This window comes from Perognathus longimembris, chromosome 15 (assembly GCF_023159225.1).
Source record: "Perognathus longimembris pacificus isolate PPM17 chromosome 15, ASM2315922v1, whole genome shotgun sequence".
In the NCBI taxonomy this organism is placed as follows: Eukaryota; Metazoa; Chordata; class Mammalia; order Rodentia; family Heteromyidae; genus Perognathus; species Perognathus longimembris.
The window spans coordinates 6,995,428-7,022,090 of NC_063175.1; the positions used below are offsets into that span (position 1 = coordinate 6,995,428).

Consider the following 26,663-nt stretch of genomic DNA (forward strand, 5'->3'; position numbering starts at 1 on the left):
GGAATTCCAATGGAATGAAACTTCTCCCTCATTCGCCATTGTAATTGGATGAGCAAGGACAAAGCGCCGTGGAATAGAGTGACCAGGGTGTGACTGGAGTGGACCCTCCATGCAGAGGTGAGCTTGGTGTTTAGGTGGGGAGATAAGGGGACCCTTGTGAGGTATTTTCTAAACCTCTAAGCTACTCACGTTGTTAGTCAGCTTTGTGTTGCTGCCACAGAATCCCTTCATCTGGGCTCCTGCACACACCCTCTCCACTGTCCCCAAGCTCCTGCAGCAAAATGCCAGCATTTTTTCTTTCTATTCTTAAGGTGATGTACAGAGGGGTTACAGTTCCATATGCAAGGTTGTGGGTACATTTCTCGTTATATTTGTTACCTCCTCCCTCATTTTTTGCCCCCTTCCCCCCTTCCCAACCCCACCCCAATTTGTACCATTAGTTTTCAACATGTCTTCTCAGTATTGCTGTTGCATTGGTTCACCATTTCCTCCTTGTCTTACTTTTGATGTTTCTTTTCCCTTCCCTAATTCAGACAAACATATACACAACATCTAGGGTGCCAAAATAAAAAAAACGGTGACAACAGGGGCTAAACCATGGGGAAGATAAACAAAAGAAAAAGGAAATAATTTCACATAGTATATTAAAAATAACAACAATGATAAACCACTTGTTTCCATATCTTGGAGTTTGTTTTGCTTAGCATCACCTTATGTGATCATTTGTACATAGTTATTACGTTATTGTGATCTTTTGCTAAGACTATTCTAGACATACACTAATTATTACCATTGAGAGAAAACAGAGAGTCTGTGTTTCTTTGGGTCTGGCTCACTTCATTTAGTATAATTTTTTCCAAGTCTTTCCATTTCCTTACAAATAGGGCAGTGTCATTCTTTCTGATAGAGACATAGAATTCCATTGTGTACATAGACCACATTTTCTTGATCCATTCATCTACTAAGGGGCAACTGGGTTGGTTCCATATTTTTGCAATGGTAAATAATGCTGCAATGAACATGGTTGTGCTGGTAGCCTTAGTATGGCCTTGTTTGTAGTCTTTTTGGTAGATCCCCAAAAGTGGGATTGCTGGGTTATAGGGGAGCTCTATGTTTAGCCTTTTGAGGAACCTCAATACTGCTTTCCTGAGTGGTTGAACAAGTTTACACTTCCACCAACAGTGTAATAGGATTCCTTTTTGGCCATATCCTCACCAGCATCTGTTGTTGTTAATTTTCTTGATAATGGACATTCTTACTGGGGTGAGGTGGACTCTCAATGTAGTTTTGATTTGCATTTCTTTTATGACCAGTAATGTTGAGCACTTCCTTATGTGCCTCTTGGCCATTCTTATTTCCTCTTTAGAGAAGTCTCTCTTTAAGTCTTTAACCCACTTGTTAATGGAGTAGTTGTTTCTTTGAAGATTTGTTTTGGGGGAACTTAATCTTTTTAGTTCTACATATATTTTAGATATGAGGCCCTTGTCTGTTGTATGGCCAGGGAAGATCTTTTCTCAATCTGAGGGCTTTCTATTTATCTTGCAAGCTATGCCCTTTGCCATGAAGAAGCTCTACAATTTTATGCAATCCCATTTGTCCAAACTTTCTTTGATGTGAGCAGGTGCCAGTGTGCACGCACACACATACACACACAATTTGTACACCCTGATCAAAAAAATTACAGGTGCTGAATTGTTAACATTCCTCAACTACTCCATTTCTATCCCAGCATGGAATATGTAGATTATCAGTCTGCATAACACACCTACATTCCTGTCTGGCCTGGGCTTGCTCTCATTTATAGTAAATCTTTGAGAAATGCTTCAACCAATTGTAATTGGCCAGTTGCAAAAATAAGAATGTCTTTCCATTTCAACTAAAATCACCAGACTATTTATCACTGAGCTAAGGATGATACCCATTAAATGATAGGAGCACAACTCAGTTTATATTTCTAATTTCATTTTATGGAGATCCCCATTGTATTGGATGGAGGCCCCTTAACCATTCTGTGTTGAGTGGTGAGATTGAGTGGGGGCTCTGGGATGGGTGAGGTGGGGAAAAAGATTTGGGCAATTCAGGCAACTTTCACAACCAGTCCAGTGGCAGCATCCTCTGTTAAAGAGTGTGGAAGTGCCCACGAGTGGGCACATGGGCAGCTTCAGGCCCAGATCCACTTGGCCTTGTGACCAGCTCAGGCAAGCACCTTCTTTAAAGACATTTCATCTGGCCTCAGTTCCAGCAGTCTCGACTATGTTCTAGACATTCCAACTCCTTCTACTAATTACAATTACTCTAGATTTTGAAGATGGGTACACTAACTCCTTATGCTAACACGAGGCACCGATAGCATCTCCATCTCACACAGGAGGAGGTCGCGCTTATCAGAGTAAACTAGTAGTCTACTGTGCCACGGAGAAGAACACAGAACAAGCCGTGAAGCCTGCTTCTGCCTAACGCCAAAGTGATTTCTCTTCATACTAACTTTACACTTACCCAGTTACACCAGACAGTTCCATTGAGGTATTTTCCAACTTGGAAGGTATTGAGATCCAGACAAGTGGCCGGCACTGGTAGCTCGTGCCTAGAATCCTCGTTAATCAGATGGGAAGATTGACCTTCAAAGTCATCCAGGGCAGAAAAACCCTTGAGACTCTTATCTCCAATTAACCAGCAAAAAGTCAGAAGTATCCTTTTAAATTAGATGTTGTAAAATTTGTGCATGGTTTTGTTGCTGCTTAGTAATTGTCAGAGAAGAACATATGAGGAGAAGTCTCAGCTTTCTCAAGCAGTCTTTTCAGAGTCCTATGGCTGGGGAGTGAAAGCTGACTTGCCCAGCGTATCAAAAACATCCTGTCCTTTGCAATCTTCACCCTGGCCTGCAATCCACTCCATAGTGGAACCACATGGTTGTTTTCTAATAATTCACTGTGATTTATAATAAGCCAGTGGTGTCATTCTACTATGTACTTTGTCGAACCTTTTACTTGATCTTAATAAACTTAGTAAACTTGCTGGCTACAAAAAAAAAAAAAAAAAAGAGCCAAAGTAGACATGACTTAAGTGGTAAAACACTAGCCTTAGCAAAAAATGCTCAGCAAGCGTGAGAGGCCCTGATGTCAAGCTCCAGTACGTGTGTGTGTGTGTGTGTGTGTGTGTGTGTGTGTATATATACACTAGGCAAGTGGTCAATTAAAAACAAAAACCTCTACCAGTCAACAACAATGAGGTTAAGTTGAGAATAAATTATGGTTTACATAAATGACCAAATGTATTACCCTTTCTGGACAGCTCACATGACTTCCTGAGGCAAAAGCCTTCTTGATTTTTTGATTTTATAATATGGAATCCAAGCTCAGTCGCTCCTGGAGCAGCTGGCCCTAATGTCCAGTCCTGTATCTTCTGCCCAGTGCCTCGTGTTACAACCACACACATTCCCAGGGCCCTCCCTACTGCTTCTGTAAAATGAAGGAGGGTTGCAAGGTACTATGTGGATACCCAGAATTCTGTGTGCCACCCTGATCCCCACCCTCTCCTTCGCCCAAATTGGTGTTTGTAGGGAAGCAGAAAAGTATCCCTACTCTAATTGGTCTTGGGCACACAGTATTTTTATCTACTTCTAAAGTTTGCAAGCCAGCCAATTAGTCGCATCTCTTTTATTTTGAAAATTTGATTCTGCTTAAAACCAACCATCCCTGAGAAGGCTGGTCTTTAAGGCGATTTCAGGAGAGGGCTTGGGGTAGAAGAGATGTTGCTGAATTAGGGGCCACATGTGGGGTGTGGGGCTCAGTTCATCATTGGCTGTGCCCTGGTAGGGGAGGGAGGGCTGCTTCCTGGCTTGGGGCCCCCCTTCAATGATACATAGCCAGAGTAGAGAGTTAGTTGAGCTAGGTTTCTGTGATGCTTACTATGTCCTTTGTAGAAGTTCAGACATTTCAAGTGTTTGAGAAGGGAGGAATGCAGCCTTCTGTTTGGTGACCTGCTTCAGGGAGTCTTTAGCATTGACTGGTTAAAAATAATTTGTTTGGCTCCCAAAAGCTAGTTGTGAAATGTTTTGGCAAGACTTTACGTAAGTGCTTGATGGTGGTTGGTCCATTTCAAAGGACACTTGTTGAGAGGCTTGAAAACAAAATGTCCCTGGAGCAGTCTTCTGAAAACAATGAAGCTGTGTCCACCGGGAAGAGTCTGAGTGTTGTCGCTCTTGCAACGCTTTGAAAGATGGCCACCTTTCCTGTCTCTCCATCAACCACCCTCAGCAGGTCAGCATATCTTACTTTCTTTTCTTTTCTGTTTTCTTTCCCCTTTTCTTCTTTTCCTTCTGTCTCCCTGTTTTCTTTTCTTTCTTTTTTTCTTTCTATTCCCTTCCCTCTCCCTTTCCTTCCCTCTTCCTTACTTTTCCCTTTATTTCCACCCCTTCTTCCTTCTCTTGCTCTCCTTTTTTCCCCTTCCTTCCCTTTTCTCTGTCACCTTCCTCCCTCCCATTCCTTCTCTCCAGCTCTGTCTCTCCCTTTACCCCATCTAGTTTTGCCCCCTCCCTTCTCATATTTCATGCTGCTCTATGCAAAAGTAAATGCCCAGGGCACGCTGCTGCCCACAGGCTTTCAGTAAACACAAATTTGGTTGTATTCTTGGAGCTAACCTAGCTGAATGCTGTTTCTTCATCTCCAAAATGTCATTCCTGGGCTTATACTAAAGTCTGCAAGTCGTTAATTGTTGGGCTCTGGCTATACTTTTAAGGGGCAGTCCCAAGAGAGGCCTGCCTCTTCTCCCGCCCTGGGGCTGTGTGGCTGTTAGCCACTCCTACCTTTTCCCTGGGTCTGGAACCGGAATGGCAGCCCAAACCAGCCCCGCCTCCCGGATGGCTCAGAGCACCTGGATATCATAATGGCATTGAGCTGAGCCCAAGGGGGCGGTTCTGTGGGCTGTGATCTCCGCCTCTGGGGGAAGCTCTGTGACATCACTGTGATGGACAGCTCAGATTAGCCTGTCTCTAATCTGAGCTAACGACTCCAGGTCCCTCCCCTTCCTACCACCATTACTGTTATATAAACCTCTCCCCTGAGTAAAACCGGTGGGAGTTCCAGAAGCTCACCCCTGAGATGTCTGCAGTCGTGTCCTGTGTTGTTCTTTAAGGGAATGAGGGGAGGAGGGGTGTCTTGCGACTATACACCCCCAAGGTTTGCACATTGGGTGGCACTCCAGCTTTTCTGCCCAGCTGGATGGGGCAGGATACGTGCGAGGGTGAAAGGGATCCCGACAGTTAATAATAAATCTCCACACTGCAATGTCTTTAGTCTTCCTAAGTTCAAAGAGCACAGTCAATTTTCCACCTATGGTCCACCCCTCATCTTCCCTCCTGGTAGCTGCTTCACCTGAAGTCCAGACCCTCACTCCCCAACTCTCCCACCACTCATGCCCCAGGGACACCTGTCCATCTGTGGTGTGGGACTGGGAAATGGAAAGGCCAGGGACAGAGCTTGGCAAACAAGTTGGAATGGCTTTGCTGTCACTGTGGACTTTTCCTCATGTACTTTGGATTCCCATTGTGCCTGCCCTGCTTTCATTAGATATGACTTCACAAGTCACTGCTATATTTTTACATGCACAGAGGAGGTACGACCATGACAATGACCGTAGCTTTCACTTGCTTACTGAACACGACTTGTATGCCAGACTCTGTGCTAATGGGACATCCAGCCCTGAGCACCATCCTGACATACAGAGGAAAACAGAGGTCCAAGAAGACAGGCCAGCCCTGGGGTAAAGCTGCCTCTTTCCCACTGTGTTGGGAAGGAAGCCATGTTTTCAAATGGGTAATTTTCAAAAGTGAACATAGAGAAGATCAGCATTCGTATGCACGTCAAAAGTCCTTAAACACTGAAGGGGTAAAAAGAAAGAAATGGGATGTGCAAGATTATCCGGAGAAGAAAGTCTTTTCCATGCAGATGTAAGACGCTGGCCTCTGAGTCCCCACCTCCTTCTTCAAAGGTCAACACTACTCCTGTGGGGACAGACATTGGCAGAGGGAGGGCTGAGGGAGGAGGAGAGGCCGCCATTTTCCACAGGCAGCAGCTTCTGCTGCTGACCAGGGAGCCCCGTAGGAGGGCCCCTGCCTGCCACATGAGTTAATAAAAGAATGTGTGCTGTCCCGTGACAGAGAAACCTGGACGTTGAGCAGCCTTTCTTCCCCTCTGCATCTGAGAACAAATTTCCCAGACTTTCTAGGAGTTTACCAGTGAACTTTTTTGCTTCCTAAATAATGTCATTTTATCTCATTTGCTTGATTGATTCATCTATAATGATTAATATTGTGTACATTGCTTTTAATCATTGGAGAGTAAAGTGCAGTAAAATACTCCCTTTCCTTTTCAGTATTTCCTTTACAAATAAAATTCCCTTATGAAACCATACTGGTTTACAAAGTATAAAATGATCATCGATACAATATTATTTTGAAATCTATAGACTGTATCCAAATATTAGATGCATCTAATACCCTCATTGTAAAAGAAAAGGAACATAAGATTCAGTCAGAGACCAAACTTTGCATTGAGGTATCATTTATCTTTAGACTTTTCCTTTAACCTGCACAGTTCCTTTGTATTTTTAAAACTTTCATAATCTTGACTTTGTTGTTGCTGTTGTTGTTCTGGGCCTGGGACTTGTACTCAAGGCCTGGGTGCTGTCCCTGACTTTTTGTGCTCATGGTTAATTCTCTACCATGTGAGCCACAGCTCACCTTCTGGCTTATTTTTGAGTAGTTAATTGGAGATAAGAGTCTCCCAGCCTTTCCTGCCATGGATACTTGGAACCACAATCTTTAGTTCTCAGCCTTCTTAGTAACTAGTATTGTAGGCATGAGCCACTGGTGCCCGGTTAATATTGCCATTTTAAAGGAATACAGGCCATTGACATCACAGAATAGTGCTCATTTGGGGTTTGTTTTCCCATTTTGTTTATTATTAATGTATATTAACTGTACATGGTGCTATTTTCATGTATGCATATGGCTGCTCACTTTTTGCTGAAATTTCCTTTGTGTTCTATAGTTAATAGGATTAAGGGAACAAGAGAAGGTTCTCTTCCAACATTCAAGTCTGAAATCTATGGTTTCTCATGTGTTAGTTGTACTGAGACTTTCTAAAACATTTTTTCCAAATTATAGTTTAAAAGGCCTGACTGAACTTTGTTAAGTACAGAGTTTCCATGGGGAAACAAGAGACAAAAGGGATGAGAGATGTAAATCCTCTGATACCTGGATTGGCAGCTCACAAAGGTAGTACAAAGAGCAGAAACTGGGCTGGGCTGTGACTGAAAATCCACCCCAGAAGCAGAGCTACTTGCTTTAGTTTGGATCTTAAAGGTCCTCAAGAGACTTGATGGACAGCCTGTGATGCTACTGAGAAATGTCAGAACCCCTAAGAGGTGGGGCCTAAGGGAAGGAAGTTAGCCCACCAGGAAGGATTATTGGGATGCTGGCCTCATCTTCTGTCTCTTTTCTGCCTAGCCCCCATGAAGGATCCAAGTATCTTTCACCTGCTATGAATTTCTATGCCATTACAAGGGCAAACAAGGGCTCATGAGCTGAACTTTCTGGGACTATAGGCCAAAATAATCCTTTCCTCTTTTTTTTTATCCTTTCCTCTTTTTAAGTTGATTGTCTCTAATGTTTTGTCACAGTGATGGAAAGCTGACAAGTACACTTCAAGAAGAAAATTTTGAGGGGTTTCCAAAGTGATAGAAGAGATTTTGAAGTTAGGATTTATTTTCTTAGCTTCCCTTTTGTGGAGCACATTTATACTTTGTGAAGGGCAAACATATTTAGAGAGATTTGGATGGAATCAAAGGCAACACAAATTGCTCTCATTTACTGAACTACAGAGCAAATGGAATCCAAACACACAAATTTTTATAGAGCTATGAACCATGGTAAAGATTGACTTTTCCTTCCCTTTTCAAGAAGAGCATGCTTTGTTTTCTTTCTCAGGATGTATTTACTAGCTTTTGTTTTTAAAATGTAAAGAGTCCTACACTGCATAATTTTCAGTAACACTGAGGGGCACAAAAAACAAATACCGTACTTTTCTTAAAACAAAACTGAAACCTATGTCCATCTCTCATAACCACCTGGTACTTAAAAGCATAGACAGGTACATCCATAAAATGTTGTCAGTCAAATTCAGATAGCTTCCTCCTTCGCAGTGTGGTTAGCTCTGTTGGGCCTGCCACCTCCTAGGGCAGCCAGCTGGGAAACTGGCTCATTCTTGTACTTCCAGTTCTGAGCTGGATGCTTGAGGCCCCACCCCTTCCCAGCAAACCCTGCAAGCTTCATGCTTAGGATCTTGGCTGTGTCAGGAGGCAGGCCGTGGGGTTTTTACTCCAGAAATACTTAAGACTCTAGACTATGACCCTGATGGAGGGACCGGTCTATGTGCTGAGAATCTGGCCAATACAACTGCATAGACAAGTGATGACAGGAAATGATCTTAAGAAAATGCAATCATCCAAGGTGTTCATGTGGAGATAGCATTTACGCAACTGGACATCAACATGAAATCACTTTCAGTTATTAATTTTAGTACTTCATAATGCCTCCTCCTCCTCTCCCACTTTCTCTCCTTCTTTCTCCTCCTCCTTCTATTTCTTTTTCTTCTTTGGCCAGGACTTTCTTGACTTGCTTGCTCAGCGGGTGTTTTACCACATCAGATATACCTCCAGCCTAGCTTTTTGCTGGTTAATTGATGGTGGAGTCTCACAGTCTCTTCTGCCTGGGCTGGTCCCAAACTGATATGCTCCGGGTCTCAGATTCCTGATTAGCTACAGGTGTGAGTTCTTGGCACTGGGATATGACTTCTTTCTTTTTTAATAATTTTAAGGTGATATCTATTACAGTACTAAGTCATTAAATCTTACAGATCTCTAAATCTCAGTCATTACGCCTCTGGGAACTGGACATCAATGAAACATTTTCTCATAGTATGAAAGCGAACCAATGAAATTATCCTCAAACTTAAGTTGAGCAGAGAGACCACTAGACAAAGTCAAGTCATTAACCCATGCTCAGGAGCATCTGGAGACAGTTTCAGAACAACACTAAGATGGCTTGGGTTTTCTGTTAAATCCTTCCTACCATACTGAAGCTCTCAGGGGCCTCTTCAGCTGCTGCCATCTTCAGCCTCTGTCCTGTCTGCCTCCAGCCTCCAGGTTTCCAGCTCTCCAGAGCTCCGCTGTGCAGAGGATCCCTCTGCCATGCCCCTGCTGCAGCGTCTTTCCTCAGGCTCTTCTCCCAGCTGTTCCTATCATAGCTGACACGTTCTGCGATTAGAGTAGAACATGAAATAATTTTAGACCTAGAGTAGAGCTCATGAAGGACCTGGTCTTTGTTTTACTTTCTCTTTAATGAATCTCTCCACTTTGCCTTTCCACAACTTACTCCTCAGTTAAATATCATAGGAACCCAGGGATCATTATACCTATGTTCATGAGGAGGAAACTGAGGGGTCAGAGAGGGAGAGTAGCCAATCCAAGTTCACCAGCTACAAAGTGTCAGAGCCTGGCACTGACCTCCGGTTCTCAGAATTCAAAGCTCAACTCTTCCCCCCCCCCCCCCACCCATGGGGCTTGAACTCTGGGTCTGGGCGCTGTCTCTGAGCTCTTCAGCTCAAGGCTACAGCTCTGTCACTTTGTCTGTTTGTTGTTGTTGTTTTTTTTCAAAATTTTATTATCAAACTGATGTACAGAGAGGTTACAGTTTCATACGTTAGGCATTGGATACATTTCTTGTACTGTTTGTTACCTTGTCTCTCATACCCCCTCCCTCCTCCCCCTTTCCCTTTCCCCCCCCTGAGGTGTTCAGTTCACTTACACCAAACAGTTTTGCAAGTATTGCTTTTGTAGTTGTTTGTCTTTTTTTTGTTTTTGTTTAGCTCTGTCACTTTGAGCCACAGCCCCACTTCTGGTTTTCTACTGGATAACTGGAGATAAGAGTCTCATGGACATCCCTGCCCAGGCTGGGTTTGAACTGCAATCCTCAGGTCTCAGCATCCTGCATCCTGAGTAGCTAGGATCACAGGTGTGAGTCACTGGTGCCCAGCCAAAGCTCAACTCTTGACTAAAGATTTGATCTTAATTCAGAATTGCTCTCTCTCTCTCTCTCTCCCTCTCAGATTTTGTCTATTCTCCCTCACCACCTCCACAGAGGATTTTCTTCTTTCTAACCAACAGAGAAGTAGGTAATTTCAAACATTAAAGTATACAAATATGTCATTTAAAGTCATAAAATTAACACTGATACGATACCGTGATCTAATCTACAGACCATATCCAACATTCATCCTCTTGCTTAGTTTTTTTTTTTTTTCATTCAAGCTGACTCTCTGCCACTTGAGCCATAGCTCCAGTTCTGGCTTTTTGGTGGTTAATCATAGATATGAGTCTCACAGACTTTTCTTCCTTGATGTCTTTAAATCTTCATCATCAGATCTCAGCTTCCTGTATAGCTAGGATCACACACATGAGCCACTGAGATTCCAACATACAAGGAAGAAACACACTCTACTTATTTAAAACTTCCTGTGGGAAAGAGCTTAATCTCAGGTAAGGATCGCATCCTAGAGTTCATTTAACTGAATTTGATCTTCCTGCTGGTTTTTAAAGACAATTTATTACCCTAAAGTATCACAATAATATATAATTTGTTAAAAGGAGATGTAATCTTTACCAAAGCTGGCTCTTTGGTCTGAGTATAGAATACAGAATCCCATTGCTCTTAAATCATGACCTTGCTTCTCAATATGAGCTCAATGTACAGAATGCTGATTTGGTATTTGATTACTCTCTTGACTTGTAATCATATTTCACCTTTCCTCTCGGATTGTTATGCAGGCTTTGATAGATCAGGCTCAGAGGAGCAGGGCTATTATGACCTTCCCTGTCTTCTTACTCTGTGGCGGGCAGACAAATAGATGCAGAGACAGAGCCCAGATACCCAGGGTCAGCCCAGCAAAAGATTTCCCAGGAGAAAAGTGTGTCAAACAACAAAACAGATCTTTTCTGGAAGAAACCTTTATAGAAGTCGAATGTGAATTTGTGGGGATGATTTCAAAGAATGCAAGCCAGTAAGCTCCTCAGCCCTAAAGGTTTCTGGGTCGTGTTCTATCCAGCAGGCCCCACGGGGATGAGGTAGCCTCCTTGTGTGTCCCCTGTCCCCAGACGCAGTGGGCCAGTGGGAAAGCCAGTTGTCTATGGTCCCTGAGTAGCAGTGGACTTCTGAACACAGCGTGGTCTTGATTTGTAAAATAGCAGATGTGCTGAAGAGCCCAGGCTTGCACTGCCCTGGGAAATGTGCTAGTTCCCCTTGAGCACCCAGAGGCAGCTGTGGAATTGACTGTCTCCTTCCAACATGGATTCCTCCTTTCTATGAAGCGGGGCTCTAGGCCTTCACCGAAGATTGAGTCACTTAATCTGCAGCAACCTTGCATGCTCATTATCATTTCTGAAGCAGCAAGGCACAGATAAGCCAAGTTGCTTTTCTCATGTCCCACAGCATTGAAACCACAGATCTAGGATTTCCCAAAGGTGGTCAGATAATGTCAGCTTGTAAGATTAGCCACTGGGCTAGGCAGGCTGCTCCTACACTGGCTGCGTGAGAGAAGGAAATGGCATGCTCTAATCAAAGTAACAGGCCACTCACCCAAGAAGAAAAATGGTACCAAAGAATGCAGGCATTCTTATGGTAGACAGAGAACAGAAGTCAACCAGTAGACCTGGGTCTTAATCCTGAACCTGGAGCAGCATCTCACCCCACCAAAGCCTGTGTCATCCTAATTAACACAAGGTTAGTAAGGTGTCACTTGCATATCAGAGAGAACTTATGTAAATATCAGACACAACTTGGAACCCTAACTAAGCACAACATCACTGAGATAAAATGGAAGACACACGAGAGGTGCTTCCTAGGTCTAGGTTTGCTTGAGCTTGAACAAAGTATGTTATGTATATGACAGCCACCACTTACGGAACAACTCTCACTTATTGAGATCTTATGTGCTGCCATTGTATGACAGGCCATACATATACCACTAACCACTATGAGACAGGAACTTCTGTAAGGTACTTCAGGTTTTACCATTGCATGCATTTTATTAGACATTTACCTGGCCCAGGTCACATTCTGTTACTGTGGATTTAAATACTGGCTTCAGAAGCCAGTATTTTATTTTATCCTTTTAATGTATTTATTGTAAAGGTACTGAACAGGGGGTTACAGTTATATAAGTAAAATAATGAGTACATTTCTTTTTGAACATTGTTACCCTGTCTCTCATTTGCTCCCACTTACCTCCGTCTATCCTCCGCCCCCCCCCCATTGATAAAATTCATTTCCAACATACTGTCTAGTGAGTATCATTGTTGCATTAGTTACCCTTTGTCCTGCTGTTTCTGTGATTCCATTTCCCTTCCATGGATCAGATAAACTTATATACAAAAAAGAGTACAGAAAACTGAAACAGAAATAACTGCCAACAGAACATAATAAGAACCTGTTGTTTCTAATTCTTGGAATTTATTTTGATACACTTCATTATTTATGGTCCTAGGCACTGAGCAATTGGGCTATTTTGAGCCCCTGCTAAGAATATCACAGACATATTCTAGTTATTACAAATGAGGGAAACCATGCAACCTACATTTCTTTGGGCCTGGCTTGCTTTACTTAATATAATTTTTTTCAGATCTTTCCAGTTCCTTACGAATGGAACAATGTTATTCTTTCTGATGGAAGCATAGAACTCCATTGTGTATATATACCACATTTTCTTGATGTATTCATCTACTGAGGAGCATCTGGGTTGGTTCCATATTTTGGCTATGGTAAATAATTCTGCAGTGAACATGGTTGTGCTGGTATCTTTAGTGTGACCTTGTTTGTGGTCCTTTGGGTAAATTCCAGGAATGGGATTGCTGGGTCATAGAGAAGTTCTGTGTTTAGTCTTTTGAGGAACCTCCATACTGCTTTCCAGAATGGTTGAACCAGTTTACATTCCCACCAATGGTATATAGTAGGGTTCCCTTTTGTCCACATCCCCACCAGTATTTATTGTTACTAGATTTCTTGATAATGGCCATTCTTACTGGGGTAAGGTGGAATCTCAATTTTTTTAATTTGCATTTCTTTTATGGCTAGAGATATTGAGCATTTCTTCATGTATCCATTGGCCATTCTTATTTGCTCTTCAGAGAAGTCTCTAAGTCTTTAGCCAACTTCTTAATGGGGTGGTTGTTTCTTTGAGGATTTGTTTTTGGGAGATTTAATTTTTTTTATCTCTGAGGCCCTTGTCTCTTCTATAGAAGCTGCTATTTTACACTCTCATCATTTCAATTTTATTTTCATACATTAGAACAATAATTAATCATAACATACAGAGATGTAGTCAATGTGTTTCCCTACTGAATATGTTTTATCGATTCTATAATTTCCTTATGTTTTAAAAACAATAACTTATTTACTATAGCATTGCAATTTCAAAAATCTCCTACAACAGGGCCTCATTCTGAGGATCATTCCAAACCAAAACTCACACTGCGAGCATTGGAAAGTCTCTTGGCAAAAGACCAAATGCATGTTCTATATAGAGAATCCTGACTCTCTAATGACATTTCTTGATTCTGTTTATTCCCTAAAAGCCAACGTGAAGGTTACCAAATTGCAAACTATCTTAGAATTTTCATGCTTCTTTTTTTTTTGGCCAGAAAAATGGTAGTCTCCTATTCTAGCTAGTAGTCTTCATTTATCATGAGAGCAACCTCCAAAATCAGGAAGGACTCAGGGCAACCATCTCCTCTATACAACCCATTTCTTAGATGAGAAAAGAGGCCCAAAACAATGAATATTATCTAGTTTCTGATTGGATGACTACGGTTAACCAGGCAGGCAGCATTTACATTTCAAACATTCTCAGGAAACCAAGTCAGCTATTCTCACAACTCATCCATTTGACAAATGAGAAAACCTGAACTCATTTTTGAGTGGATTAAGTCCACCAATCTGAAGTTTTCTGCAGTGATCTTTTAACTTTCACTCTTCCAGTTATACTGGGGGTAGAGTAAGAGGAGCTACCACCTAATCATAATATTATTTCCGTGTATGCAGTTACAATCTACGTTCCTTCCAGTCTTAGTCAGTAGCCCTTGAAAAGCAGGAACTCTGTCCTGCCCATAGTTCTAGTATTGCTATTTTATCGGGCTAAGCCTGGTGTGTTCCTGTGATGCCCATCCAGGCCTATGGTGCTGGACTTACTGACTTACTGAGTTTAAATCCTGGTATGGACATTGGCTATCCCTTTGACCTTGAGCAAGTGAATTGACTACCCAAGTGACATGACCTTTCTCTGCCTATAGTCCCTCAGCTGTCAAGTGGAGATCATTGCAACACCCCAATCTTTTTCTTTTTTTCTTTATTTTTGCCAGTCTTGGAGCTTGGACTCAGGGCCTGAGCATTGTCCCTGGCTTCTTTTGGCTCAAGGCTAGCACTCTGCCACTTGAGCCGCAGTGCCACTTCTGGCCTTTTCTATATATGTGGTGCTGAGGAATGGAACCCGGGGCTTCATGTATAAGAGGTAAGCACTCTACCACTGGGCCATATTCCCAGCCCCTGTAACATTCCAATCTATACAAGAGTGCCTAGAAAAATAATGCTCAGATAGAAATATTTGATAAGTACTGACTGTCCATAAGTACTCTGGAAAAAAAGTATGTATCAAGAGGAAAGAAAGAGGCTGAGAATATGGCCTAGTGGCAAGAGTGCTTGCCTCCTACACATGAGGCTCTCAGTTCAATTCCCCAGCACCACATATATGGAAAACAGCCAGAAGGGATGCTGTGGCTCAGGTGGCAGAGTGCTAGCCTTGAGCGGGAAGAAGCCAGGGACAGTGCTCAGGCCCTGAGTCCAAGGCCCAGGACTGGCCAAAAAAAAAAAAAGAAGAAGAAGAAAGAAAGAATTGTCACAAAGAGGAGAGGAGCTGCTTCCTTCTTGGTCCATCCCACATTGTGTTGCTTTACCCTTGACACTCACGGAAGGAAGATTTCTAAACAGTAGTTCTACACAGTTCTATAAAACTTCATAGAAAAGGCACAGTCTGCTCCAAAAACATCAATTTATTTATTGATTAATAACTAAAATAGTCAGGTGTTCCATAAAAAGCAGTTGCAGTCACTGTTGTTCAAGAATCCTGGCTAACTCAATCTGGAGAGGTCAGATCTTTCCAGTGCCAATAGGAGAGAGAGGGGGCCTCCCACTGCCTGCGCCCCCTGCTCCTCTTCCGGCCCAGTGCTGGGTGGGGATGGACTTGCAGGTTCCTGGACAGCTCCAGGCAGGGCCCAGCTGGAGCTTGTGGGATGATGGATAGCCCCACAAGGTCAGGATCACAGACCAACCTCCCTTTCCAGCCCAGTTGAGCCGCCAGCCCAAACCACATGCTTCCGGACCAATACAGTCCTTGACAGGATACCAGAACCTAGATCATCACCTAGCTGTTGCTCCTCCCTTTAACTGCTCCCTATTTTTAGGGTTTCTCACCTACGCACATACGTCTGTCCCTACCCAGGTGCATTCATCTGCTGGGCAACTGTAACAGTGAACCCGTCTGGTGGTTCAACATCAGGCATGTGTTCCTCACAACTGTGGAGACTGAAAGTCTGAGGTCAGACAGTAGTTTCTCTTGAGGCTTCTCTCCTAGGCTTTGCAGATGGCTGCTTGCTCCTCCTGCTTCCTCATAGTCTAAATACAGCCATGCACTAAAGACTTGGATCGATGTCAACCTGGGTCCTGGGGTGGCAGATGCAGTCCATCCCATAATACCATGCATGAACTCTGCATACTTCGAATATAAATTAATTTTTCAAGAAAGAGGGAGGGCTGGCGTATGTCAGAGAGGACAATGCTGTCTTTCAGGGACAATGTGTGATGTGTGCTGGAGGCAGCCACTGATGGGGTATTTAAAGTCCCCCCCTGAAATCCACCAGCCCAGTGGAAATAAAAACCAGTGCTCCTGGGGCTCCCCTCACTTCTTCATTACAAGTTATCACTGACAGAAGAAGTGTAGGATCTTCTGGCCTGGAACTTTCCAGGTGTCCAGCCCCCTCTGGTTATTTTTACACAAGCACATAGTTCATTCACATTTGCAGCTGGCACAAGGTATGAGAATGCCATCCAACAATTCTTTGCTGTGAAATCCTAACTCCATGGCCAACACCTACTGCTGTCTCTGGGTCTAGTTGTGGGCAAGCCCTTTTTTGCAGCCCTCTGGAGAGATGGCAGTGTGAGTGTCCCTAGGTGTTTTCTACTTTGCTTCTTTTTTTAGAGATGGGCTTTTAATCACCCTGCTCAACTGGGATGCCCAAGGAAGGCTGAGAAAGTCAAGTTCGCTGCAGTCGCTCTGTGACCTGGTTGCACATACCAGGTCAATACAACTCAGGCAGAATGACAGGGACAGCTGCCTCGGTGGCGTTCAGAGGGAATCGAGCAGTTCTGTTTGGCGGACTTGGAAACAAGTGTATCATTACAGCTCGACTGTTCAGAGAGAAGGCACAAACCACTCACAGAAACGAGCACAGCTCTCCTGTAGCCAGCCCAGGGCCCATCTTGGACACGTGTGAAGCTAGACTAAGACTCTTTTGTCGATTTTCTCCATGCTAAAACCTCAGGGCCAAACTTAAGCCCTATCCCTGCTTGTCACAGTCTGCCTTAAAGTAGCTGGGGCAGGACAATCTCTCAACTGTAAAGGAGGAAGAAAAAGAAGAAAAGAGAAAAGAACAGAGAAGAGAAGAGAAGAGAAGAGACGAGAAGGGGAGAAGACAACATGGGAGCCAGGCAATCAAGAGCCAACTCTAAGGACAAGGACCCCAAACAGATGACCATCCTGGGGCGGCGACAGAAGTTTCCTGCTTGGGATGATACCCTGCTCTTGGGAAAGGACCCAAGGTCCCTGCTGAAGCGAGGCATGCGCCATGTCAGTTTTAGCTTGGTCACAAAAGGAATGACAGACATCCCAGACTTTCTGTGGGGCTTGTCTGAGGTCCAGAAACTCAACCTGTCCCACAATCAGCTCCACATTCTCCCTCCTGAAGTGGGGAAACTGACTCGGATCGTGGTCCTGAACTTGTGTGGGAACCGTCTTAAAAGTCTCCCCAGAGAAATCAGCCTGCTTCAGAACCTTAAAGTCCTGTTCGTCAACATGAACTGCCTGAGCGAGGTCCCTCCCGAGCTCAGCCTGTGCCGGAACCTCGAAGTGCTGAGTCTGTCACACAACTGCCTGTCCCAGCTCCCCGCCAGCTTCACCGACCTCTCCAGACTGCGCAAGCTGAACCTCAGCAACAACTATTTCATACACATCCCCATCTGTGTGTTCTCACTGAAGGAGCTGGATTTCTTACACGTGGGCTCCAATCGCTTGGAAAACATCGCCGAGAGCATCCAGTGCCTATCCAGCCTGCAGATCTTCATTGCCGAGAACAATAACATCCACTCCTTCCCAAGATCCCTCTGCCTCGTCACAAGCTTGGAGCTGCTGAACTTAAACCACAACGACATCCAGAGCCTGCCCGATGAACTCTATCTGCTCAGCAGACTGGGGCGGATTGCCTGGAACCCCATGGACAAAGGGCTCCACATTTCTCACAACCCTCTGTCCAAGCCCTTGCCAGAGCTGGTGGAGGGGGGGCTGGAGATGCTCTTCAGCTACCTGAAGGACAAAAAACACAACTGACACGGTCGCCAGAGGTGGACCACGAGCCAGAGTGTCTGCACTCTGCTCCAGCCTAAGCTTCCTGCTCTCACTGTGGGTGTCTGCGGATGCTTTGCTCATCGTCGTGAGTATCTGTCCATGGAAGGTTCTTGCTTGAAACTGTTTGTCTTCCATAGCATCAGAGAGAGCTTGCTCATGTCATTCTAAACATAAGTGGAAGTAGGCTTTGGGGAATTGCCAGAGAATTCATTGCTCTGATTGTTTCAAGGAGCTGTGAGATGCAGCCTTTGGTAGAGTGAATAACAGGTCTGAATTCAGTAGAAGATTCGAGGGCCAAGCATGTACAAATCTGTGTGGCATGAGGTGGGGCCCCTGAACCAGGGACTTGCCGTAAGACGGCAACAGCAAGACAGTTCCTTCATCAGCCCGTCACAATGAGGGACCACGGGGCAAGTGGGGCTGGGCTTGGGGCTGACAAGGCCACAGCAAGAACAGCCTTCCTGACCTTGGCATTCTGGAGGATGAATCACAGCAACTTTCCCTTCAAATGCCTGCCCCGGTAAATAACCAGCCTGTTGATGGTTATGGCTGGGGTGAAATTCCAGATAATAAACACAACTGTTTTTAATACATGGCTCCAACCTCCTTCTTCTCACCCCCAGAAGTTACCTTTCGTCTTGTTTTTGTTATAAATACTGTTGCTCAGTCCAGTGACCCTTTGCTAATTCTTGCTAATTTCCCTTCTTCTCCCTTAATGGATTTGCCTTCTGGCAGATAAGCTAAACATTGGGAGAGGAAGGAAAATGGCCAATATGCAGGAATGAGGAAATCAGACACAAGCCACAGGAAAAAGTAAATGCTTTCCTGAATTTTAGGAAAAGGAGAATGTTTGCCACTTGTTTTTCACATGTGGACATTTCAAAGCTCTTTGGACAAAAGCCACTGGGGGCGGGGGGAGAAAACATAAAGCTTGTTTGGTTTTGGGTTTAGAGAGCACACAGCTATGAGGTAACCACAGGCATAGCACACAGGCCAGCACAGACCACTGTGTTCCTGGGCACAGGTCCCTGCACCTCCCGCCTCCCCAACAGCCAAGAGCCCCACAACACTAGTACTTATTTGGGTTAAGAATTAAAGTGGTGGGCACCAATGGCTCACGCTTATAATCCTAGCTGTTCAGGAGTCTGAAACTTGAGGATAACAGTTCAAAACCAGCACAGGCAGGAAAGTCTGTGAGTCTCTTACCTCCAATTAACCACCCCAAACTGGAAGTGGAGCTGTGGCTCAAGTAGTGGCGTACCAGTCTTGAATGAAAAAGCTCTGAGACAGCACACAGGCCCTGAGTGTAAGACCTGGTACTGACATGCGCGTGCGTACACACACACACACACACACACACACACACACACACGGCAGGTCAGGTCTGTAATGAGCCAACTGCTTTGTCTCCCCAGCCATTAGTTTACAGTATGCAACAAAAACAACAACAACAAAGTAAATTGCAAGACTTGAACTTTGGAGTTTGGACTGAGATTTGTGTCACTCTTAGCTGTATGTAGACCTTGACTGTTCTGGACACAGGGCTGACAATCCAGGAGGAAGTTCCTTCTACTAAGGGACTCACAGTTGGAGAGGAAGAGACACACAAGTGGGGTTTCACCATGTACAACCCCATGGGAACCACAATGAATGGAATTAGCAGGTTGAGGTGGGAATTACAAGATGCCATATAGATTAGCCTGAGCTCCAAAATCTCAGAAATCAAAGAACAGCAAGAGACAAACACAGTTGGGGTGAACCCGGCAAAGCTCCTGTGGTACTGTCAACCATCTAATTACCCTGCCTTTCGTCTCCCCATTTGTAAAGAAACAACCAAGTACTGGGGTCACATAAAACTCACTCAACAATTGCAGTGTACTGTTTATTCCTACACTTTTCTAAAAGCTGCTCAAAGGAGGGGGGTCGCCAATAACTTATTCATAGGAGCCAAGCAAATTTCCCCAGCAGACCACAAAGTCAGAGTCCTCATCCATTAAGGAAGTAACTCCTGCCACAATGACCATTCACGCACGTGTGCATGGCTTCTCTGTTGAACCACTGTAACAGACCTTCCCAGTGTCACTCCCAGTCAGCTGAAGATGTCTCTTCTAACCCCCACATGCAGCAACTAGAAACCTGCAGATAGATCCCTGCCAGCCCCCGCCCCTGCACACTCCCAGATCCTCCCCTACAAGTGGCTTGTGGGAGCCAAGCCTATTTAAAAATATCAGTGGAATTCTTACTTGACCTCTTGACTTGCTCTGCAGAGCCGGGCAAGTTTTCACAGAAGCATTGGCTGAAGGACACACAGCTGTTAGACAGACCATGATGCGAGCCAGCGGCCTCTCTGTGCATGTCTGCTGCTTGAGAAACCACTTAGGCTCACGCTGAATATCCGTGACCTTGCTACAGGCAGAGACTCGGGCGAGGCCAACAGCGCTCTGCTTTTCCTGCTGAGCAATGATGTCCTGTCCTCCCAACCTTCTCAGGTCACTTGATCCCACAGTAACTCGACTCCAGGGGAAGAATGTCAACGTATTTTGAAGGTGACCCAAGAGCTTATTATACTTTTTATAAGAAAAAAATGTTATCACTTTGGTTACCAGCTTCCAGTGTGTGCCTTTCATAAATGCAATAGCAGAGTTTTCTTTGTTAAAACTCAGCTGGAAGAAATCACAGGATAGTAGTGGCCTGTGGTGCTTTGGGTATTGATTCTTTGTGGATGATTCTCTCTCTCTCTCTCTCTCTCTCATAAAGGGAGATGTAGGACAAACCTGTTAATGTGCCTAGTTGTTCAAAACATTATCATGGAGGGAACTTGATATACCCTTCTCTGTCTTTGCTGTAAAATTCTACAGTTTTCTGACTGTGAAACGCTTCTGGCTTATTGTTTATACTTCTAATTCTACCACATTCAGGTAACTCACAGATGTTTCTAAAGCTTCTGGAATCAAAGCACCAAGGTTGACCGCATTGGTTATGGAGTGTTTAGTCAAAGCTGCTTGCTCCTGATGGTGATGAAGCTATTATTTTCTTGTCTCTGGCCTCTTGGTAGGGAGGGATGTCTGGGTGTGTTCGGAAATACCTTTTGAAGCAGTTGGAGAATATAAGCACGCCATTAAGCAAAAATCCTATGTTCCTAAGAAAGGAAGAAGATTGAAAAGGCACATCTGTTCAAGGAATAATGCTGCTAAATGCAGACGATGGCTGTGTATTAGAAAGGAAAACACAGTCATTTACTTAGCTTGTTAGCTTGATATGTGGCTAATAGAAGTGATGTACTTAGTTCTCAAGCTTCTGTTAATAGGCTTCCTTTTGAGAATAACCAAAGATAGAAGGCTTCAGGACTCCACACATGGACAATGAAGGCATGCCTGCACTGGGAAAAAGGAAAAAAAGAACATTTTTGTTGCTGGTGGGGATACATGGAGAAAACCCCTCTTTTCTTGGCAGTGGATGATTGCAGCTTTGGAAGTCCATCTGCCCCCCATGCCTCAACACACCTACTGCACATCCACAGGGGAAAGAGGAACGTTAAGGAACCAGATGAAGGGCCCAACCTCTGGAAGCACAGGCAGGTATTGGGGCTGAGAAGGAGGAGTGAGGCTCTGCAGGCTGGTTTGGGTGCCTTTCTGTTATATACACAGGCAAGGATGAGTCCTCGCTCTGAATGAAGTCACTGTGATTCTGTTAAAAAGGGAAGTGGAAGAGGAGTTCTAGAATGATCTATAAAAAGAAACAAATAAAAGCCAAAGGCTCAAGCTGCTAGATGAAACCAATACAAAGATACTCAGTACTGACTTAAACCTTTAGCATGTACACTATTAAAACAGGACCTGGCAAGGACCTATCAGGTAAAATGTTATCTCACTCTAACACTTTCTTCCAGGAGTTGGGTTTTCGGGTGAGATCGGGTGTGTTCAGGGTGGTATGGCCATGGACAGGAACTGGGTTGTCAGTCCTCTGTAACACTAAGAAACACACAATCCCCAGCCTAAATTAAATGTCCAGCCAAGTCCCAGGGCTGCTGATGTCATGTCTTACTTATGGTTAATCCAGAACACCCAATACAAATCTTCCATGTAGTTTGAGGAAACAAAACAACATTCAGAGGGGCACAACTATTATAAATAATAACGAACATTCTTGACCTTGTAGGTAAAATAACTTTCTACAGGCATTCCTTTTAAGTTACCTGTCAAGTTACAGGTTGAATCCACAGCACTACTAATTAAAAAAAGGACAGCATGGTAATAAAAAGAGGAAGCAGAGAGGGCGCATAATGAATTCGTAACAGCTCTGGTATCATTAGGGTGAGCATAAACGAAACCATTAGCATGAAGCTTGCAAGGCAGATTTTTTTTTTTTTTTAGTGGTGTCATAGGAATCTTTTTGCAAGGGGAAAGTTTATTTCCTACAGCTTCTCAGCTTATTCCTTATTTCAGCCTAGGGCAGAAAATAAAAGATCCACTGGAGGGGTATCAAAGTGTTTCCTGATACTCATGAGAGAAGCATAGGTTATGAAGGGGGCAGGCATTGGCTTTGACTGAGGATGAGAGATGGCGCAGGAACTTGATTCGCCACACTCTGGCCTTCAGTGACATGAGTTCCTCCAAAGTCAATATGCTGGTCATGCCACTTTGGGAGCAGTCTCTTCTCTGCTGGTTTTGAGAGTGCCCGGCCCATCCTCCTGTGCAGGAGCACCATGGAGAGGCGGGGAGAGCTCTAAACAAGTGTGTCAGTGCTTACTGAGCTTCCGTTTGTCCTCAGACTATAGGTGCTAGGCACACATTGATGGAATAACTGCTCCAAGGAGCTTCCAAGTCCATGGGCAAAGATGACAAGTCTCCATTCAACGCAACTGCCTTAAAAGAGGTATCAACAAGTATATCAGCATTTGAGCGGTAGGACGGCAGAGGCGGGGCAGATTGAGTAATAGGAATATACAGCCCAGCATGATTGTTCCAGGCCCAGTGCTTCCTCTGTCTTACTTTCTCTTAATGGAAAATTCATGAATCCCATTGTCCCAGAACCATCTGCCTTCTAGAACTCCTCTGTGGTACTTGTTTGTTTTTCCTTCTACTGGAAGCTAAGTTGTGGGTGGAGTGGGGCAGAAAGGGAGTGTGTTTTGATGATGGTGTCCTGGGTGTGAGGGGAACTTCTGCGCACCTCCGCTGCTGCATTATGGGCTGGGTCCTCCTTGCATCATGGCTAGGGCTCTAAGGGGGTTTAAATTAGCACCATTATGGGCTCTTCATCAGATTTCCCCAGTGGAATTTCAGAACAAAGCTCTGATGCCGGATGCTAGTGGCTGTCACCTGTAATCCTAGCTACTCAGGAGGCTGAGATCTGAGGATCTAGGTTCGCAGCCAGCCCTGGCAAATCAACTCAAGAGACTCTTATCTCTGATTAGCTAGCAAAAACTGGACGTGTGGATCCTGGTAAGCCCCACTACTGACACAAAAAGAAATTGAGAGAGGGAAAAAAGGAAGGGGGGAAGGAAGGAAGGGAGGGAGGGAGAGAGAGGGAGAGGGAGAGAGGGAAGAAGAGAGGAAAGGAGGAAGGTTGGTTTTGTCCTCAATTGAAGGGCCCTGAAGTAGTTGATCTGGGTGAGATCCATGCTTCCTACTTTTAAAAAGCTCTTTGGGTAGGAACTCTGTTGTTCACACTGGGCTGAGAAATGCTGACATAGGCTCTTACCAAAGCAGCACGTTATGGGGCTCTTCAGCCAACTGGGCCATGAACCTGGCAATTGGAAGAGGGCAGAGAAGGCGGAAGGCCCCTGAACTTGGTCAGCACATTCCAGTCCCACTGGAGCCTCATGATTAGACTCATTTGGGCAACTGTCAAAAATTTAGAGACTCAGTTCCCTTAAGAAGTGCTCTCATTCAAGGAGTCAAAGGTAGGGCCTGTGCAGTTGGACCAATCACTTTAGGTGTTCCTGGCCACAAGATAGGCTACAAAAAAATACGGCCCAGCAAAACATATACCCTTTGGAAAGGGAATCTTACCACAAGAATAACGAGTGCAAAAATAAGGTAATGGGTATGGATCAAGTGGTTCAGCACTTGCATGACAAGTGTGAGTCCTGAGTTCAAACCCTAGTGGCAAACAAATAAAGCTCTGATTTATGCTTCTAGAAGAGATGAAATACCTAATAGTATTAGTACATTTTGAGTTTGATTTGTTACTATGATGTCAAATCTTTAAGCCAAAATATTTGTTATTTAAGGAAATTAAGAGGAAAAAAAAAGTCTGGTGCTGGTGGCTCACAACTATAATCCTAGATACTCAGGAGATTGAGATCTGCTGAGATCTCCAGATAGTGGTTCAAAGCCAGGCCTGGTAGGAAAGTTCATGAGACCATGAGAATATTATCTTCAATTAAACACACACATACACACACACAAACACAAACACACATACACACGCTAGAAGTGGAGCTGTGGCTCAAGTGGTAGAGCACTAGCCTTTAACAAAAATGCTCATGGACAGCAAGCCCTGAGTTCAAGCTCCAGGACTTGCACAGAAAAGTATAAAATTAAAGTGTAAAAAAGTGTAACATTAGTGAAAAAAGTGTAAAATCAAGGAAATGTTGTCATGAAATTTACACCATCTCCCAAGGGCTTCCTTTTCTTATGTACACATGGTTCAAATTTGAACTTTGTTGCAATTTTCTGCAGTAGCTTCTGTGAGTGAACACACACGAATCCTCATGGCACCTCCTTCCTCTGCCATCTTTGATCCTTTCTCCCCCTTCTTCATTTTCCCAAAGCCACAATGATATCTACATTACAGAAATTGGATGGTAAGGACTTTGTAGCAAGAATTCTTGAATAATTTGTTGCCAGAAATGCTTTGAGAATTCAAAGTACCGTTCTGGTATTACCCTCCTCAACTAAGATACATGAGAAGATTAACTTTTGCATTCTAGAAATTACAGAAATAGTATTAACATAAGCCTGCCCAAGAAGGACTATAAAAGTCTTCCTGAGGTTTTAATCTTTTATACTATCTTATTATCCAGATTAAAATTTATCAGAAGCCAGGAGCCAGTGGCTCATACTTATAATCCCTATTACTCAGGAGGCTGAGATCTGAGAATTGAGATTGAAAGCCAGCTCAGGCAGGAAAGCTCATGATATTCTTATCTCCAAATAATAACAAAAAAAATCCAGAAATAAAGCTGTGACTCAAGAGGTAGACCACCAGCCTTGAGTATAAAAGCTTAGAGACAGCACCCAGCCCTACGTTTAGACCCAGCATTGACACACATGACAAAACAAGACTGTCAGAAACAATCAAGAGCAATACACCGATGACTTGTGCCTTATTCTTAGCTTCTCAGGAGGCTGAGACATGAGAATCCTGATTTGAAGCAGGCAGACAAATGTGAGAGATTCTTATCTCTAATTAACCAGATAAAAGCCAGAAGCAGAGAGTGGTAGAGTGATAGCCCTGAGTGAAAAAGCCAATCAAGAGTGTAAGGCCCTGAGTTCAAGCCACAGCACTGCTTCCCCTGCCCCACTACACATAAGAAATGTGTTTGATGTATCAGAAATGTGTGTAGCGTTTTTCAACAGAATATTTTCACCATTCATTTCTACAGGCAATGTGTTCGTTATAGAAAATGGAGTTTGCTAGGTTTGGAAATAAACTTGCCAGTCTCTGGTTTGTTCATCTGCTACAAGGACCAGTTTCCCTGGCTGAAGGATGAACACAGCTCCATATTTCATTGATCAGGGCAAGCTAGTTCATTGCCACATGATATCAGTTCCTTCTGTGCAAAGACAGAGTGTGCCTGAAAAAGTAACGGGGTAATGTGAGGTCAAGGGTGGACTGAGCAGATCTGCCCAGCAGGCGGTGAGAACTGTGACCAGCTTGTAGGAGTCGACACCTCCTCAGCCCTTCCAGCGTCTTGCCTGATTATAGTATCTGTTTTCCTGGAGACTTGAGTCATGACAGGCAGGTCGTCCTAATACTGGTATTTAGGTGGGGAATAAGGCCACAGGCACACTTATATCACATGCTTACAATCTGATCTCTCAGAGGCTGGAGACAGAAGAATGAAGGTAAGCCATATGCAAGCTCCACAACTGTTCCATGTCTCCAACAAAATCTGTCAGTGCCAAGGTGCAGGTGAGCTTCAGAGATTGGGGACATGGTTCCCAGGTTATCACTTCGGCTTGCTGCGAGAATTAAGCACCACCTCTATAGGTCCAGTAGGAGGGGACTGTGGAGAGTGTGTGCCTAGACCCTTCTTCATTCTGCTGTGTGCTTCTGTCCTTGCTGGTTGTAAAATTCTATCTTCTTGTTATGATAAGCCATAATTCAGCATATGATAAATTGTCTGAGATCTGTGAGTCATTTCTAGAAAGCTATCATGGGTGGGCTTGGGAATCTCTAAAAAGCTACAGGCTAGAAAACAGACTTCATTAGGAAGGCAGGAGCTCATAAGCCAAGTGTAGCAAGAGAAGAGTTCCTCGATGTCCCTGCATCCAGGAGCAGGGCAGTCACGGCAGGAGTAGAGCACTGTGGCCATGCCCTGGGATGAGTTACGCCTTTCTAGAAAGAGCTAGTTGTGCCCACAGTAACACTAGACTTTTGGTGGCTTGCAAGCACAATAATCACACCCATTTGGTGGCTTCTTGCTGAAATGGTGTAGGAGTTGTCAGATAAAACCAGCTGCAGAGTAGCAGGAGACCTTGGACATCATGAATTTGCCACAAAAGCATGGTGTCATTGGTCCTGGAAGAGACAATGCAGATTCTAAAAAATATGCTGACACCCTAGTCCTACTTGCCCCTATGGGGGCAACCCAGATGAGTTCTGTGTCCTTGGGGATGCTCTAAGTGTCTCTTTGACTAAATGTTACAAAGA

The 26,663-nt window shown here is 44.1% G+C and overlaps 1 protein-coding gene across 1 annotated transcript; it reads left to right on the forward strand.

The window, feature by feature from the left end:
- The first annotated feature begins 14,977 nt into the window (after positions 1-14,977).
- Lrrc30 (leucine rich repeat containing 30) lies at positions 14,978-18,658 on the forward strand. Its single transcript, XM_048363522.1, has one exon. It carries the CDS (start codon positions 16,860-16,862, stop codon positions 17,763-17,765), a length of 906 nt encoding a protein of 301 aa, XP_048219479.1. The 5' UTR covers positions 14,978-16,859; the 3' UTR covers positions 17,766-18,658.
- The last annotated feature ends 8,005 nt before the right edge of the window (positions 18,659-26,663 follow it).

What these genes read in the sequence shown, in the direction of transcription:
- Lrrc30 (XM_048363522.1), top strand. Translation starts at nt 16,860, where the DNA reads ATGGGAGCCAGGCAATCAAGAGCCAACTCTAAGGACAAGGACCCCAAA.